General features: G+C 43.1%; 2 protein-coding genes across 2 annotated transcripts in view; one reads left to right on the top strand and one right to left on the bottom strand.

The window, feature by feature from the left end:
* LOC133138457 (plexin-B1-like) overlaps positions 1 to 5,914 on the bottom strand; it is a 103,949-nt gene extending 98,035 nt beyond the window's left edge. Inside the window, exon 1 of the mRNA XM_061257235.1 lies at positions 5,584 to 5,914. The gene's annotated coding sequence lies outside the window, so the exon portion shown is untranslated. The remainder of the gene's footprint in view (positions 1 to 5,583) is intronic.
* Positions 5,915 to 11,531: 5,617 nt separating this feature from the next.
* The window catches only part of e2f1 (E2F transcription factor 1), a 29,907-nt gene continuing 22,219 nt past the window's right edge, over positions 11,532 to 19,219 (top strand). Inside the window, exons 1-5 of the mRNA XM_061258404.1 lie at positions 11,532 to 13,025; positions 14,319 to 14,421; positions 15,453 to 15,672; positions 15,859 to 16,011; positions 18,798 to 18,912. Of these exons, the coding sequence (XP_061114388.1) occupies positions 12,783 to 13,025; positions 14,319 to 14,421; positions 15,453 to 15,672; positions 15,859 to 16,011; positions 18,798 to 18,912 (834 nt within the window). The 5' untranslated portion in view covers positions 11,532 to 12,782. The remainder of the gene's footprint in view (positions 13,026 to 14,318; positions 14,422 to 15,452; positions 15,673 to 15,858; positions 16,012 to 18,797; positions 18,913 to 19,219) is intronic.

Here is a 19,219-nt window from a genome sequence, read left to right as displayed (position 1 = left end):
CAAGCTTTTTTCTGTTGGCCACTGATGGAGAAAACGGCAAGAGAACAAAAGTTGATGATCATTTGGCTGTTACAATACATTTTAATCAGTGTAATATTTGTTCTTACTAAAAATAGTGTACTTTGTACTTAATATTTGGTCCCATTGCCCTGTGCTTTGTGTGTCTGAGCATCTGTATGTAGTAGATGTAGGGGGCAGCCTGTAGCCTAGTGGCAAAGGTACATGACTGGGACAGTCTGTAGCCTAGTGGCTAAGGTACATGACTGGGACAGTCTGTAGCCTAGTGGCTAAGGTACATGACTGGGAGAGTCTGTAGCCTAGTGGCTAAGGTACATGACTGGGACAGTCTGTAGCCTAGTGGCTAAGGTACATGACTGGGACAGTCTGTAGCCTAGTGGCTAAGGTACATGACTGGGAGAGTCTGTAGCCTAGTGGCTAAGGTACATGACTGGGACAGTCTGTAGCCTAGTGGCTAAGGTACATGACTGGGAGAGTCTGTAGCCTAGTGGCAAAGGTACATGACTGGGACAGTCTGTAGCCTAGTGGCTAAGGTACATGACTGGGAGAGTCTGTAGCCTAGTGGCTAAGGTACATGACTGGGAGAGTCTGTAGCCTAGTGGCAAAGGTACATGACTGGGACAGTCTGTAGCCTAGTGGCTAAGGTACATGACTGGGACAGTCTGTAGCCTAGTGGCTAAGGTACATGACTGGGACAGTCTGTAGCCTAGTGGCTAAGGTACATGACTGGGACAGTCTGTAGCCTAGTGGCGAAGGTGCATGACTGGGAACTGGAGTTTGGTGGTTTGGTGGTTCATTGCTCCAGGGGGATTGTTACTTGCTTAGTCTAAATCAACTGTAAGTCACTTTGTATAAAAGGGTCAGCTAAATAACTGCAATGCAATTTAAAATGTATGTTGATTCATTCTTGCACCAATATCACCAAGACAAAAACATTTTTGTATTTGGTGAATAAAGTGATTCTTATTCCGATTAGCCTCCTCTTTTCAGACCCTGCGTCTGCAAATGAAGATGATTACATTGTGGCTTCCCTGAGCTCTATACAGTATTTCTCTTAACATAAGGGACATTCAATTAAAATTAAGTAGAATACAGTACTGTGCAGAAGTCTTAAGCACCCTTTTTGACTTTATTGTATATATAGCCATACGTTTCTTTTTTTGTGTGCGTTAGTATAAAAGAACACATTTGAGATTTCCAAATATTCATTTTCCAAAAGATTTAATTTTACAGTATTGTATAGTTTGTATTTAATTTTTAAAAGTAACATATTACTGTAAGCAATTTACTACTTTTTACATAAAAACTTGATCAAAGCTGTCTGAGATCAGAAGCAAGGAGCCAACCAAAGTCTGCAGAAGAACTGTGGCAAGTTCTGCAACATGCTTGGACCTCCAACCTCCCTGCTGATTGTCTTAGTCAACACTGTGTTGCAGTTCTATATCTCAGAGAAGTGATGCAGTTTTAACACTGAAAGGTGGTCACAAAAAGTATTGATTTGATTCAGTTTTTAACTATTCTTCCAAATGACTAAAATGTAATGTAAAATGTATAGTACGTTTATTTCGAAAATATTGTCATTGCAACATGTTTTTGTCATCCAAGATCCAAGACACAGTATGACGTCAAGAAAAACTTTAAATACTGAAAAGTTTTTCACCTGGGTCTCAGGTCCCCCTAGAACACCTGGCCCAGGTGAGAAATGCTTCACCGTGCCACTGGTTCGACACCCACCAACCGCGGCACAGATGCCAAATTCCACGGAGTGAACTGTGCCGGCGACCGCTCCAGGCGCTAACTGTCACGCCCCCAAAATACCTCATTGAGTGGGGAGGTATCTTTATTTTTTTATCCTTAAAGTGCCATGTCCATTTCAGACTCACTGCTGACCAGTTGGCAATTCTGTTGTTACCGCGAAACCAAGAAATGGGCAAAAGAAACACGTTACTCTGAAGACCTCCCATTTCTCTCAGTGCTCCAAACACCTGCTTCCACTTCAATGACAAGCAGTTATGTGGTAAATTTGTGCTGCCAAAACTCAACAAACTGAAAAAGGAAGAAATTCTGCACTTATCCTGCTGGTTTCTGAGGGCTGTAGAATGATCAGAGAGACCTAACGAGGGTCAATATTAAAAAATGAACCAACCTCAGCTTATAAAAAACTCCTGTAAAGCAATGCCCTGAATGACTTCAAAATGGACCAGTGACTTAGTGTTCAGAACAGACAGACCAGCAAGTGAAATGTGCATGCATGTCCTTCTAAGTTACACTTAGAGTTGTAGAGCTGATACATTATGCTAAAAACAAGGGCAGCTAAATTTAGTCATAAACCAGAGACGGGACAGGGCAGGACAAAGGGCCTCAGTGGGGTCTCAAGCCACTACATTGAACCAATGAGTTGCAAGCACCAAAAAAAGGGGGCGGCACACTGGAACAAATCCAACCCGCTTCTGTAGCGGGTTCACCTCAAATGACAGCCCCGAATTGGACAAGGCTACAAACCAGGAAGTGTGGGGTCAGGTCAGCATATCATCCAAGGTCTCCATGCGGTCTTCAGATAACTGAACAACATTACAGTCTTAAACACCGTCTCTCGCTGTGAGAACGTTGCAACTAATCAATACCATAAGGCCCAGACAATACCATACAATTGTTACAAATGTCGATCCTCTGGGTGGTCAAAAATACCATCAAGGAGCAGCAAAGCTAGGGAGGTCAACATCCATCCAAAGATAAGGCAGACATATGGGGCACGTTCAATCAGAAAATGTTTTGCTACGGTTTTGGTGTCGAATTATGTTTCTTCCAAACAGTGTGCAACGTTTTGTGACAGGCTTTGAGGTACGTTTGCTCCCGTTTGGTGGATGTGTTGAGGGTGTAGCCCGAATCAATAATGACGTAGGCCTATGCTTTGAAGCCCAGAGAACACCTTCTCAGACGTCATAGGAGTAAACCTTACTAGGTAAGCCAGTCTGCCCACGGTTTGCAACAGGATATTAAACGCGCCAGCGTTTCTGTTGTAATAAACATTTCGCTACATTTTGTCTGGGCTGGACGTGGCCTTGATAACATACAGGAGCTTTGGTAATCCCATAAGCAGTAACCCAGGATTTTACTTGATCAGTGGAAGTTTAATATTGTCGCACACAAGAAAAGCGACTGGCTGCAGGTGTGCGTAGCCATTAATCTCAGTGATCAGAAAAGAGCTGCATACAAGACTGCACTCCCACATCAAACAAAAATACTGTACAAAAATACTTTTATCCAACATTACAAAGTGCTGGTGGAGAACGCCACAACAGAATAGAATATCTTTGTTTTTCTCAGGTGCAACTTCGTGTGCAATACCCAGCATACAAAAGAAAAAGAAATTAAACAAATGAGAAATTAACACTAATCAATCACACTGCAGAGAGATGTGCCAGCTTGGGGGGGGGGGGGTGGCGTGGTAGACCAATACAAAAGTGCTTAATTACCAAATAAACTCATCCATTTTACACACATCTGTTCATATTCTCCCCCCGGAAACATCCGCTCTGCTTGTCCTATGGCATTGGAAGTACACAGAACTCTGATTATACCTCCTCTGTGATTGCCAAACATACAGAAGGAGCAGATGCCCCATTTTCTGGAATTTCACTACATAAAACAGAGACATAGACAAGCCTACACTGCAAAACCCACGTGCATGCCAATCTTACTAGAGGACGGAGTAGTCTCAGAATAAATAGAATTAGTCCAGAGAACTCCACTGAACACCTACACTGAACTTGGTTAATTCTGGAACAGGCTACCATGTTCAGGTCACCCCACCTAAAACCAGGCCTAACCTCTCTTCCGCATTATCCCCGGTGAAGCCAGAAGCCAACATCAGCAGTAACGGTTTGTTATTTGAAGGTACAGGACTAACGTTACTCGAATCATCAACCACTCAGACGAAATCAAAATCCAAATACAAGGACGCACCATTTCGGTTAGGTTTTCTTCTGCCCTCAAATCCTGCTATTCCAGAAAACACTAAACATAGTGTTAGGGGCCATAAAGTACAGAAACAATAGTTTGGGGAGGAATACAAAAGACCCAACTGAACACTGTGCGCTGCAGGTCAGCCTTCTTAACGGCATAGCTATCCCAGCATCCCTAGCAGTGCAGAAGAGTCCCCCCGTTACTCCACAGAACACGTATGTAGCCTAACGCCAACAATAAGGTTCTGCTCTCGCATCTTTAAATATCCATTGAGAATCATGACGTCGTTTAATAAGAGCAAACACACCCACGTAAACATGCCGGGACGTCAGAAATGAGAAGTTAATGAGTTGTTATCTTGTCCAGAAATGGTCACACACACAGAGAGAATGTGACATACTGTTTGTTCATTAATATAGCTAGCTGCGACTTCATAATGTGCTGTTTGGACCTGCCGATTATCCGGAATTCCACAGATCAATGAGCACATAACGTGTCAGAGTGAGCTCGACAGTTTACAGGAGACATTTTTTGTTTAGGACAATACATAATCTTGCGCGCAATGAACAGTCAGAACATTAAAACCAGCAACCTAGCAAACATATTACCTTCCTATTTGAAACTGTATTTTCAGAGGGAGAATAAAACGATAATATTAGTTGCTATTTCTTTGACATTGGTTTTATATACCGAACTATGCCCAAGAGCGCAAATCAGACACCACATTCGGTAGGCTGTCAATTTCCCAACGGAGGTGAAACTTCTTGTGGGTGTCCTATTCTTGAACTGACGGGTGAAAATGACATGTCCTCCGTGCCAATTGTCAAAATGTTCAAGGCGCAGACAAGAAAGCATATCTGCATACCAGCGACCGCCTAGCGGACGATCATGGCACAGCCACATCGGAGCACCAACAACAACTGCAATAAGATCAGCCATGCCGTTTTGCACTTTACATCAACAAACAAAACAGCACTTTTGTTTTTTTGTACGAGAATGACGCTTACAAGCGGGGTATCAATGATAAATTTGGCTCCAAAATACATACGCATTTTGAAGTATGAAAGAACATTCTGTACACATAAAGATTAGACTGCTCGTCAATGATAGCCTATCGGAAAAGCCAAATAGGCTACTTCGCGAACAATATGCTACTACTGTAAAGTTATTTCGGTAGTTTCATGAAATTGCAGCCATTGACAAAACCCCAGTGTCAAAACAAAAACAAAACCGTAGTAGCTAGCAACTGGAGATGAGCAGCTTCGAAAACACGCACGGTTAGTCCAGACAGTTATCTCGTCTCAGTGACAATGGTCTTTTATGCAGTTTAACATCTAATCAAGCATCAGGCTTCGATTTTAACTGTTTGACGCTTTTCAATGTTAGAAAACAAGATAACTTTCAAGCAAGCGGCAGGTTATCGCCAAAGCTTGAAAGAATAAGCAGCAACACACGCCTTAAAAACCCGTCTAAGCATCTAAGACTAGAAGCTCAAATGCCTTATGAAAGAAATGTGTTTCGGTTATAGCCCATGATTTTGGCAAAATAAATTACATTTCACGTAACAAACACAATAGAAGTGTCCAAACCTCGTTTTACCTTGTGTGAGAAAGTCCCCAAAGTGTCTTGTAGCTTACTTCATCGGTTGTACTTGTGAACCCCAAAAACTGCAGTTCCTCCGCATCCCAGAATCTGCGGTTATCGTCACCTCATCCAATTTGACAGCAGCAATTTTAGAATTCGATCAAATGTTTAGGCTACCTAATCTCCCGATCAGTCGAGGACTAGAGTATACAAAATCCAAACCTCTTGCAAAGTTTATTTCGTGTTACTTCATAAGGTTTCCAAAATATGTCTTCTTTTCACGAACAGAACACTTTTTTCACCCCTTTCTGGAAAGACACACGCGGAGAGCGCGTACCCACTATATCACAAGTAGCCGGTGCGCCACAGCTGGAGAAAATGAATAGATTTTAGCTTAGAGAATATTTCAGCGGTCTAGGCCTGCCTCCTTTGGAAAAATGGCCCGCAACACGTCACCGACTACAAACACTGCGGGGACAGACGGACCCGCAGATCAAACGCGTTCTCACTACGAATTTTCTTAAAGCGACAACCGATGGATTTCCTAGTGGTAAGAAAAGAGAACAGGACAGGAATAGAGGATTATTTGCACCAATCAAGCATCATCGCCGTTTGTTACAATTGGCATTTATTAGATTTGCTTAGCATACAAGAGTATTAATTGTAATGATATTAGTGGCCTAATACTATTAGAATGTCAATACTGTATATATTTATTAATGTAGGTTCATTTTTAATATATCATTAAAATAATGTTTCAATGACATACCTTGACATTTGTACATTAATTAAAGTGGCATACCACATTAATTTCGTGGTATGTCTCTCGGGAAAAATAAAATAAAATGTGTCAGGCACTTCAAATATTTAAGTAATCCTACACACAGTGTAATACTGCAGATTTGCACATGAAAAACGGAATGACTCCTGTGGGATCTTTCGCTGCATTAGAACATTGGAACATCTGCTTTAGCTACAGGGAACTACTTTAGTTCCATTTAGTCAAAACGGCCTGCAGTCAGCCACTCTGAACTTCTAGCGACGATGAGCAAGTGTCATTTGGTCTACCCCTGAAACGTCATCAAAATTTAAATTGGGAATATTTCTGCGCTGCCGTGCACGGTCAGTACTGTGTCGTTCAAGTATACTTGGATCTGTTAAACAAACAGGTATTACAGTAAATAAACAGACCACGCGCGTATTCCTCTGATTTTTCTCTTTCATTTACTCAGTTGTGTTTTGGAGGTTCCGGTTTTTTGCTTGCAAATTACAGTAAATGTAGCAAGTCAGCTTGTTTAGTGAAGTCAATTCTAAGGTGTAAGGTAAGGACCGCAGGTTGCATAATAAAGTTAGTGCGGAAACGCGAAGGGGGAAAGGCTGCCAAAGAACGTTTTGGGGATAATCTCGTTGACCCTCCTCAGCTCTGCATTCAAGGCTCAGCAGCGGAGGTGTGAGTGTGTGTGAGGGGGGTGGCTGTGTGAATCGGACTGCCTGTCCGTCAGTGAGAGCGCGGTACATTCACCCTGTTTAACACTGACTCATTCATCCAGGGCCAACTCCCAGCTCCTCGTGCTGAATATCAACTCCCTTCTAAAACAGACACCTTTTTCTGTGCCACAGAGCGACACCGCGCAGGGCTCAGACTGCAGGTGGCCCGTCTATAGGGACCGACTCTTTTTATTTATTATTCATTCTTTTTCACTCAAAATGTTGTCATTGGCTTATTCTGTAACACTCTGTAGTCTCTCAGTTAAGTCCAAGCCCCACTTAACCCCCTCAATAAGCACATTTGGTTTAATAATTCCTTGCATTTATATTGCGCTTTTCTCACTAGCCGGCGACTCGAAACGCATTACAGTGGAAACTCTCCTCAACCTCCACCAATAGATGACACCCATTTTAAGCAATTGCCCACTTCAAATTTCATTGATATGATATTACCAGGCCATACATATAAAGTAATGTAGTAAAACCGTACATTTGCAAACAGAGGCAGACGGTCTTGTTTTTATGGAATTGGAATATGGAATTCTAAGATTTGGTTTGGATCTGGAATTCTGAAACGAGTGCTTCTTCTAAAAGCCAATTGAAAACATTTGCCCAATTTAGCTGTCATGTTACCGACTGAACTTTCCTGTCAGATGCTTTGTATACATTTTGGAACACCAGACATCTTATGCACTATTAAAATAAAACCAAACGATGTGCACACTTCCATGGAAGAGTATATAGACATAACTTTTCACTCGAAATGAAACAACTTTTGCAAGAATGTAGCGTCTTTACGTCATTGATTTTTTTATTTCTCATTAAAAAGTAAGCTCAATAAATGACAACCAACAAAAAAGAAATACAAAAAGTAAAAAAAAATCCAATGGTTCCATATTTGTTAACAGATACAGGTGCATGTCAATAAATTTGAATATTGTGGAAAAGTTCTTTTTTTCCGTAATTTCATTCAAAAAGTGAAACTGTCATATATTCTAGATTCATATATATTAATTTATTATTCTAATTTTTCCACGATATTCCAATTTTTTTAGATGCACCTGTACATTTGAAATGTAGTATGGAGTTATTATTATTTTTTTAAATTCTAATAACATTCTAATTGCATTTTGGGAAATTAAGTATGGAAAGTAAGAAAGTAGTTAAGTAGGGAAGTAAGCCAGAACCTCTCCAGCCTGGTCTACCCACCTACACCCCCTACCCTGAATCTTATGGACTCGGGATGTCTCTGAAACTGCCGGTCCAGATGCACTTAATTTCAGCGTCAAGTAGTGCGTCATGCTTGCCCTCTTCCATGCATATCATTAGAAATAATATCATTGTGAAGAAGGATGGTTCAGAAGCGTTGAAACAGAAACGCATTTACGCATTTTATTAAGAGGCAGCACCATCTAATGGACAAACTACACAATACAACTCACGGCATATTTGAATGATGCCGCCAAACCTGAGGATTCTCTTTACTTGATAATTCATTAACCATCATCGCATTCAATTGGAACAGCAGTGCATGTAGATCCATCCATCCATTATCTTACTACTGAGAGAAATAACATATACAGAGCTTCTGGAGAGATGAGCTAAATAATGGGCCTGGATGTGACAATGTGAAAGCCTGATATCAAATTATAGGAAGCGTTGGATTATTGCTACTGCTGCAAAAGGTTGTGCAACCAGTTATTAAACTTAAGGGGGCAATTATTCTTTCACTAGGGTGGCATGGGTGTTTGATAATGTTTTCATTAAATTAATAAAATCAATAATTTGAAACGTTTTTGTTTTTGTGTTTACTCAGGTTCCCTTCATCACATTTTGCCCTAAAGCTCTGAAACCATTCAAGTGTGTAAAATATGCAACGAGAGAGGAAATACATTTTCAAGGCACTGTATGTCGGCTTTGAAACCCTTATGCTCTGCATCCACACAGAGGAAGAGAAGTTAGCTTTACATAATGGTGGCAGTAGGTCACACTGACCGTCCACAACTTGTTGAAAAACGGGGCACTCACACTGAAATATGGCCGTAGTTTGCCTACAAAGCCACTGATAAAGGCCTGACAACAATACAGCACTCCTTTAAAACAAATGCTAAAAGGTTTGTCTCACAAAGAGAGACAACACATCAAACCTAGCAAAGCATCTGTCCAACAGCCACCCCAAGCTATTCCTGACTACTTTGATAATATACTGTTTCTATGCTTTATTGATTGATGGTTTGATGATTGAAATTGGATGGGGGTGGGGGGGTAGTAATGGTTTGAAGTAAAGATTAAAACTTTGTGGATGGCCAAACGATATCACCCATCAGAGACTTTTGACTATTCTGCAATACTGGATATTCAGTATTTCTAATAATATATTCATAAACCACACATTAGTTATATAGTATATGCTAATAAAAATATATACAGTGCCCTCCATAACGTTTGGGACAAAGACATGTATTTATACAAGACATTTATACAAGAATCATTTATTTGCCTCTGCACTCCACAATTTGTTGAGATTTGTAATACAAAAAATGTGGTTAAAGTGCACATTGTTAGATTTTAATAAAGGCCGGTTTTTTTTATATTTTGGTTTCACCATGTAGAAATTACAGCAGTGTTTACATAGCCCCCCCATTTCAGCGCACCATAATGTTTGGGAGACAGCAATGTTATGTGAATGAAAGTAGTGATGTTTAGTCATATCCTTTACATGCCATAACTTCCTGATGCCTGTGACCTATCAACATCATCAGATATCTTATTTCCAGGTTGTCATACAAACTGTCATACTGAACCTCTTCGCATTTCAATGGATCTCTATGGGATTTGCGGGTGTGGTGACTAGATTCAGCTGTAAATTATGCTGATACAGTATGGAACACATTTGTTGACTAAATGGCTTTAAGTTGTCAAGGGTCCAAGGTATCAAATGAGCCTCAAACCACCGTGCTGCTGCAAGATATGCAAAAGATACGAAAATAATTGTTTCTCCTTGCAAAAAATCCTGTTGAACTCATCCATCCATTCATTATCTTAACCCGCTTATCATGAACAGGGTCGCAGGGGGGCTGCAGCCTATCCCAGCATACATTGGGCGGAAGGCAGGAATACACCCTAGACAGGTCGCCAGTCCATCGCAGGGCACACGCACCATTCACTCACACACTCGTACCTATGGGCAATTTCGACTCTCCAATCAGCCTAACCTGCATGTCTTTAGACTGTGGGAGGAAACCGGAGTACATCTTGGAGTAACCTAGAATCAAGACTAGACATCAACAGCTCTCTTCTGCACAAATGAATACACTTGCCTAACGAAACACATCTGTGAAGCCAAATCAACAAATACTTTAAATGGGGGGACCATGTACAAAAGGTGCTATCATTTCTAAACAGTTCAATATAGATGAAAATACCCTCAAATTAAAGCGGACAGTCTGCACTTCAACCTCATTGTCACTGTATCCTTTCAAACTGAAAGTACAAAACCAAAATAACAAAACATGTGTCACTGTCCAATGAATTATGGTGTCCACTGTATGTTGTATATTCGCCCTATATTTTAAATGTTTTGAAATATTTATTAAATTTATTTTCTTCCATGTGGAGATCTTAAACAAGAAATTAATTATAACAAATGCACTTTAGCTGCTCATTCCAAACATGCAATTAATCACTCGGTGACTGAATTATGCTCCCGCTTTTAACCTCCATTGAACCTGCTCTTTATTTTCTTTTATACTATGGCCTCATTTTGATCTCAATCAATCAATCAAGCAATGAAAATTACCCACGCGTTGTAGGCCATGTACCATGTCTTCTGTACTGCGCATTTCAATGAACAGCCATCAATCTATTGAAAATGATTACAGAAACGACATGCGGCTTAAATTAGCTCAATGTATATTTTATTCACGTCGGCACACGAATGCGTATACATTTAATTCTGAAGTTTTCAGTCCTATGCTGTCACACGCAGAGCTCTTTTCCCCTCAGATCCAAGCTCCGATGTCACCCTGTCAATCCTGAGGGGACAGAGGAGACATCTTGTTCAACACTCATCTGAAGGCACTAGTCGTGAAGTTCTTCGCCTTGTTCCCAGGCTAACTACTTAGCAAGTTTCAGTTTCGGTGAAACATCTGTCAGAAACAGACAGCTTTTCAAGCTGCTTAAGGGTATTGAAAAAAACCACCAGCGTTTAACCATTTTTAACACTGAAAAATGTTCTATAATATCCACAAATAGTTGCACGCAATTTGCTTAAACGTTTTTGAGTCCAGTAATTTAAAAAAAAACAAAAGAATCTCAAGAATGACTGGCACTGAAGTCAACCAATGACGATGCTTCGCGTTATATCCATTACATCCATGAGGCTCAGCAGCTCGGCCAATCATGCAACGAAATTCTTACACGTGCGAGTTTCGCGGCAAAAAAGATTTGGCGCGCAAACCTCAACCCTTGTTCTGATCAGCTGGGACAATAACAACAATAACACAGACATTTCGGAGCAGATGACTGCGTGGTTGGCTCAACGCAGCAGTGTTTGACCGTGGACTGACCTCCCAGGAATATCCCGTTTTTGGATAAAGTGATTGGAAATCTTTAAAAGACGTAACATTTTGATCGGTGCGATTCCTGCTTGCATTTGTGTGCTTCCTGGATGCGCAGACCGAACCCAGAGAGGGGTGCAGGGTACTTTTTTGACTTTTTTTGGCGACGAAGATAACTTACTGCAACTGGAGCTGCCGAGTTCTTGGTCTGGCCTGCTACGCAATCCTAACTCCTTTGCAATTTGCTATTATTATGTAATAACTTACTCTTTATGTGTGGTTGCAAATATACTTTTTCTATTGCATAGCCACTTCGCTAAATAGCTTGCTACTAATGTGTGTATTGGGAGAAACATATGGGTGACCTACATATTAAGACTTTGCTTTTAATCGATATTAACTTTTTTATCGAGGTAGGTAGCTGTTTTTTTATTCAAAAGACAGACTAGTTTAATCAGAATCTCGGTACAGTTGAAATGAGGCGAAAAAGTGTTGTAGTTAGTTAGCGAGCTAACATTTCTCTAGCAATCCTACAGAAGAGACAGATGGTCTCTGTAGTGAACAAAGGGGCAACGAAAACTGAAAGGGAACTTGGATCAACTTTGTTCCATTGCCACTGCAGACAGTAAACCGATTATATATGAGCTGAAACTAACTTGTTAGTTGTCTCACAAGCTTCGTGATATGTATTTTACATGTTTAGATATGAGTATCTAGCTAAATATTTCACCTACTAGCTAGCTTCCTTCCCTAACTAACCCCAGCAATAAACTAAATGTTGTTAATAAGCAAAGTCCGAGCTATGCCCTGTGGTTTTATGCTGGGATTATAGCTAAAGCAATGTGCATTTGTTAAATTAACAGTGGAGCGGATAACCAAAAGTAACGTTAACTTGAGCTTGGTGTTAAGTGCCCACAGCATCGAAAGTTGTCTAGCTAATTGGAAAAGTGAAACTAAGCTTAATAAAAATGGAACGAAACGAGTGAAGTTAGGTAAGCTAAACATGGTTAACTCAGCCATTCATTTTTCCATAAGTGTTTCTCACAGTATACACGAAAATACCCCCATAAAACAGGACAGCCTTTTCGGCTAAGAACTTTAATTGCCCAAGTCTTCTTGGACTGTCCAGATCAGACCGTTGGCAGAGGACTGCCCCGCGTTCATGCAATGTCAGAGACGCTGATAACCGGTCTGACCTCGGAGGATATTTTGGCTGATTTCGAGTCTATTTTGAGCTCCGGCAGCATCGACCTTAGCGAGGACCACCAGATCGTGATAATCTCAACGCCGAACGATGTGGACATTCACTCGGCCGCTCCCAACAGCGCCGGGGAGATCCTTCTGTTCGCCACCCCTCAAGGCCCTGCGCCCTCGGAGGATCCGCGGCGGCCCACGCTGGGACGCCCTCCGGTAGGAAATGCTGCGCTCTCTGGTTCTCTCAGCGGAGCGTGGGTGTGGCGCTTGTTCGTTATGGGTGTCGGCTACTCGCAGCCAGTAGCAGCTGCAAAACATTCTTTCCCCCCCCCTTTTTTTTTTTCTTTCCTTTTTTAAATAAAGCTGCAGATGATGTTAGTAGGACTGGTCGAGATAAATTAAAGTTAAGCGCGTCATCATTTCAGAACAGTCGCTCTGTGTGAAAAGGTTTCGTAACTTCATGTAAAATGAACGATATGTTTTTCTGTAAAAATGCCATGTTACCACTTTTCAGCCGAGGGATAGGCACTGAATCATTGGTGAATGCGTAGATGTAAATAACAGAAGCCCTGCTTTGCTCAGAAGAATTTTATGATTACTCCACAAAAAACTGGACAGACTACTTTTTTGTTTAACTGTCATGGATATGTTCAAAATGGGAAAATGATGTTATTGTTGATGTTCTGTCAGAAATGCTTGCGAGCGTGCATAAGTATGTATGTATGTATGTGTGTGTGTGTGTGTGTGTGTGTGTGCGCGCGCGTATGTGTGTGTATGCATGCATGCATGTATGTGTGTCCGTGTGTGTGTGTGTGTGTGTGTGTGTGTGTGTGTGTGTGTGTGTGTGTGCATGTATGTGTGTGTGTGCATGTATGTGTGTGTGTGCATGTATGTGTGTGTGTGCATGTATGTGTGTGTGTGCATGTATGTATGTGTGTGTGTGCATGTATGTATGTGTGTGTGTGCATGCGTGTGTGTGTGTGTGCATGCGTGTGTGTGTGTGTGCGTGTGTGTGTGTGTGTGTGCATGTGTATGCATGCATGTGTGTGTGTGTGTGCATGTGTATGCATGTGTGTGTGTGTGTGCATGTGTATGCATGCATGTGTGTGTGTGTGTGTGCATGTGTATGCATGCATGTGTGTGTGTGTGTGTGTGCATGTGTATGTATGCATGCATGTGTGTGTGTGTGTGCATGTGTATGCATGCATGTATGTGTGTGTGTGTGTGCATGTGTATGCATGCATGTATGTGTGTGTGTGCGTGCATGTGTGTGCATGCATGTATGTGTGTTCATGCATGTATGTGTGTGTGTGCATGCTTGCCTGTGTGTGCGAGCATGCATAAGTGTGTGTGTGTGTGTGTGTGTGTGTGTGTGTGTGTGCAGGCATGCTTGAATGCATAAGTGTCTGCACATTTGTTTCTGTCCCCATACACGCATTTCAGTGAACCTCCCCGCCCCCACCTTGTCGCTAACTATACCGGGAATCTTGTCCCTTGTAACTCTCCCAGGTGAAGCGGAAGCTGGATTTGGACAGCGATCACCAGTATCTAAGTACTGCCCGTCCCACTCCCCCAGGCAGAACTCCTACTGCGACTCCAGCACCTCCTAGAGGTACATGCGGCGAATCCAGTCCCCCCAAGGACTGCAAAACAACGAAGGGGAATTCCTCAAACATTGTGTGTTTCTTTTCAGCTCTGCATGGGAGACTAAGCTTTTTCAATTGTGTATTGCAGGGGTGCACAACTCCGGTCCTCGAGGGCCGGTCTGCGTACTGGTTTTTGTTCCAACTAGTTGCCTCGTTTTGAATTTGCTCACAGCTCTATAAATTACCCTGGTTCAAGCCTGTACTTGAGCACAGTAAAATCATTAGGATACACTTGCAAGCCTGCAGCTGTAGCCGGTACTCATACACATGTCAGATAAGATATGATTGAGTCAATTAAAAAATGAAGACCAGTCGGCACAAAAATCCTGAAACGGATCGGCCCTTGTTGTGCACCCCTGGTGTATTGGTTTTGAGAGAATTTCAAACTTAACAGTTTGGCAGATATCCTCAGAATGGGTGTTACATAATAGTCCGTTTTTATGAGGTGGGACAGGACGTTCTGTATACGCGGGAGATTAAGCGTTGGCCTTAAAATGCCAGGTTTATAGGCGCCCCGGTACTGCAATGGGGGAGCGGCAAAATTGGGCCGCCGCTCTGAGGGTCAGCGGAGGGACCCCCGATTTCCCCGGAATCACCTTCTGGGGCTGGAGACGATGCGGCATGTCATTCTCCTACTGGCTGCATACCGGTTGTAGTAGCGTTTCCTCAATAGTACACGGGAAACGAACAGAAAATAAACGGGGCACAATAAATGAGGGGAAACTTTATTATAATTTTTTTTAATTCATCCTAATTTTGATGTAGCTGAGCTTGTCCACCAATCTGTAATGGGAAGAATGTGCATTGAATCGGAGAGAAATGTGGGCATGATGAAAGCAGCTGTGTTTAATGTTAATGTGCTTAATTGCAGTGCATCTCAGACAAGAAGGATGGGTTTATTACGCTTATGTTTGACCCTGAAACTTGCCTTCCGGTCGGGCTGAGACGTCTCTCCGTGCTCTTCCTCAGTCCCCACTCTCTCCGTGCTCTTCCTCAGTCCCCAAGGTGTCGGTGGAGAAGTCTCGCTATGACACGTCGCTGAACCTCACCACCAAGCGCTTCCTGGACCTCCTGGCCCAGTCGCCCGATGGCGTGGTGGACCTCAACTGGGCCTCCCAGGCCCTGGAGGTCCAAAAACGACGCATCTACGACATCACCAATGTCCTGGAGGGCATCCACCTCATCTCCAAGAAGTCCAAGAACAACATCCAGTGGCTGTGAGTTGTTCTTGGACTGAGTTGGGCCAGCCTGTGTGGCTGTTGTTCCTTCAAAGATCCTCCATGCCCCTTAACCAATTGTCCCATTACTTTTGCTCCTCTAAAAGGCATTGGCTTTTGAGCAGAGCTGGATTACTCATACTCATTCTCATTCTCTCTCTCTCTCTCTCTCTCTCTCTCTCTCAGGGGGAACAGGCTGGACGGGGCGTCGGTAGCCAGGCAGCAGGCTCTTCAGAAGGAGGTGTCTGATCTGACCCAGGCAGAGGAGAGGCTGGACGAGCTCATCGCCAAGTGCAACCTGCAGCTCCGCCTGCTCACTGAAGACCCACAGAACAAGAAATATCCTTCCTGTGGGGGTAGGGTTAGGGTCACCTGGTCACTGAAGACCCGCAGAACAAGAAATATCCTTCCTGTGGGGGTAGGGTTAGGGTCACCTGGTCACTGAAGACCCGCAGAACAAGAAATATCCTTCCTGTGGGGGTAGGTTTGGGGTCACCTGGTCACTGAAGACCCGCAGAACAAGAAATATCCTTCCTGTGGGGGTAGGGTTAGGGTCACCTGGTCACTGAAGACCCGCAGAACAAGAAATATCCTTCCTGTGGGGTTAGGGTCACCTGCTTACTGAAGACCCGCAGAACAAGAAATATCCTTCCTGTGGGGGTAGGGTTAGGGTCACCTGGTCACTGAAGACCCGCAGAACAAGAAATATCCTTCCTGTGGGGTTAGGGTTAGGGTCACCTGGTCACTGAAGACCCGCAGAACAAGAAATATCCTTCCTGTGGGGGTAGGGTTAGGGTCACCTGGTCACTGAAGACCCACAGAACAAGAAATATCCTTCCTGTGGGGGTAGGGTTAGGGTCACCTGGTCACTGAAGACCCGCAGAACAAGAAATATCCTTCCTGTGGGGTTAGGGTTAGGGTCACCTGGTCACTGAAGACCCGCAGAACAAGAAATATCCTTCCTGTGGGGTTAGAGTTAGGGTCACCTGCTTACTGAAGACCCACAGAACAAGAAATATCCTTCCTGTGGGGAGCTGGGGGTGAAAGGGCACGGCGCCAGGGGAGAAGTGATTTATACTTGTCACACTTTGCGACCAGTGTCGTATGACAAATGACTAATCTTCAACTGAATGAAAGTGCAGTGCCACACTTTCACACGCGTGAAAGGATATTGTGGCAGACAGTTGATACTTTGTCGCACAGACCTCACCGGTTTAGCGTCTTGGAAACAACAGAACCGTCATCGCGGACCATAGCCGAAGTAGTTGGGGTGTGACGCTTTCACTTTCGTCACAACACTTGTTGGCAAAGTTGTGCCACGAGTATACAGGTGCATCTCAAAAAGTTTATATTGTGGAAATCTTTTTTTTCTTTTCTTTTTTCTGTAATTTAATTCAAAAACTTTCATATTCTAAATTAATTTCACATAAAGTGAAATATTTCAATCCTTTTCTTTTTGTTTTCTTGATTACTGCTTATAGCTCATGAAAATCTAAAATCCAGTATCTCAAAATAGTAGAATACTACTGACTTGACATTTGTCCAGAAGGCACTCATTGACACCCTCCACAAGGAGGGTAAGCCACAGAAGGTCATTGCTGTTTGCAGAGTGCTCTATCAAACCGTATTCATGGAGAGTCGACAGGAAGGGCACAGTGTGGTAGGAAAAGGTGCACAAGCAACAGGGATGGCCGCGGCCTTGAGAGGATTGTCAAGCTTCACAAGGAGTGGACTGAGGTTGGAGTCACCAAGAGCCACCACGTACAGATGTGTCCTGGAAATGGGCTACAAGTGTCACATTCCTAGTCTCAAGCCACTCCTGAACCCGAAGCAACGTCTGAAGAATCTTACCTGGGCTAAGGAGAAAAAGAACTGGACTGTTGCTCAGTGGTCCACAGTCCTCTTTTCAGATGAAGTCAATTTTGCATTTGATTTGTAAATCAAGGTCCCGGAGTCTGGAGGAAGAGTGGAGAGGCAGATAATCCAAGTTGCTTGAAGTCCAGTGTGATGATTTTGGGTTCCATGTCATCTGCTGGTTTTGGTCCACTGTGTTTTATCTAGGCCGGAGTCAACGCAGCCGTCTACCAGGAGATTTTAGAGAATTCATACTTCTGGCTGCTGACGAGCTTTATGGAGATGCTGATTTCCTTTTCGAGCCGGGCTTGGCACCTAGTAACTGGTTTGCTGACCATGGTATTACTGTGCTTGATTGACCAGCCAACTTGCCTGACCTGAACCCCATGGAGAATCTATTGGTTGTTGTCAGGAGGAAGATCAGACACCAGACCCAACAATACTGAGGAGCTGAAGGCCGCTGTCAAAGCAACCTGGGCTTCCATAATGCCTCAACAGTGCCACAGGCTGATGCCACGCTGCATTGATGCAGTAATTTGTGCAAAAGGAACCTAACCAAGTTTTAAGTGCATAAATGAACATACTCTTCAGAAGGTCGACATTTCTGTAGTATAAATCCTGTTTTTGATTGGTCTTGTGTAATATTCTAATTTTGAGATACTGGATTTTTGACAAGATGTCATGAGCTGTAAACTGTCGTCATCAAGATTAAAAAAATAATAAAATAAAAAGGCTTGAAATATTTCACTTTGTGTAAGGAATCTAGAATATATGAAAGTTCCACTTTTTGAATTAAATTACGGAAAAAAAGTGAACCTTTCCACAATATTGAAATTGAGATGCACCTGTAAAATGGGGCTTCAGGGAGGATGAGACAGGAGACGGGAGGGGGGTGTATAATGGGGAATGTGATGGAGACAGGAGAGGGGGGTGTATAATGGGGAATGTGATTGAGACCGGAGACAGGAGAGGGGGGGTGTATAATGGGGAATGTGATTGAGACAGGAGACAGGAGGGGGGGCGTATAATGGGGAATGTGATTGAGACAGGAGACGGGAGAGGGGGGGTGTATAATGGGGAATGTGATTGAGACCGGAGACAGGAGAGGGGGGGTGTATAATGGGGAATGTGATTGAGACAGGAGACAGGAGGGGGGGTGTATAATGGGGAATGTGATTGAGACAGGAGACAGGAGGGGGGGTGTATAATGGCGAATGTGATTTGCGGGGTGTGAACGGGGTGTGCTTGTCGCCTTCCTTAACCGATGCCACGTTGGGGTACGTGATGTGCCAGGACTTGCGGAACACGGTGGACCCTCCTGACCAGCTTGTCATGGTGGTCCGTGCTCCCCCGGAGACACAGATGGAGGTTTCTGAGCCCTCGAATGTAAGGGTCCGACGGGCGGGCACTGAGAGGGTGGGGTGGGGGGTGGCCGAGGGTACTTGTGCCCAGTAATTAGGCTGGGTGCTAACAATGCCCTGGGACCACACTGGATGGAGATCACGCACAAACTTGCTCATACACAAACACACACATGCATAAACCTGCGTCTTAGAATAGTGACACAGCCAGTGTATGGTTTTATTTTGGATACAGTTATTGGAATAAGGTGCTTGGCATAGTTGCGAATATAGAATGTTAATTTTGGGTTATTCATAATCTATACTTTTTCTAGTAACTGCATTTCAGAATA

The sequence above is a fragment of the Conger conger genome, chromosome 10 (genome assembly GCF_963514075.1).
Source record: "Conger conger chromosome 10, fConCon1.1, whole genome shotgun sequence".
NCBI lineage: Eukaryota > Metazoa > Chordata > Actinopteri > Anguilliformes > Congridae > Conger > Conger conger.
This window is presented reverse-complemented; position numbering and strand designations above follow the sequence as displayed.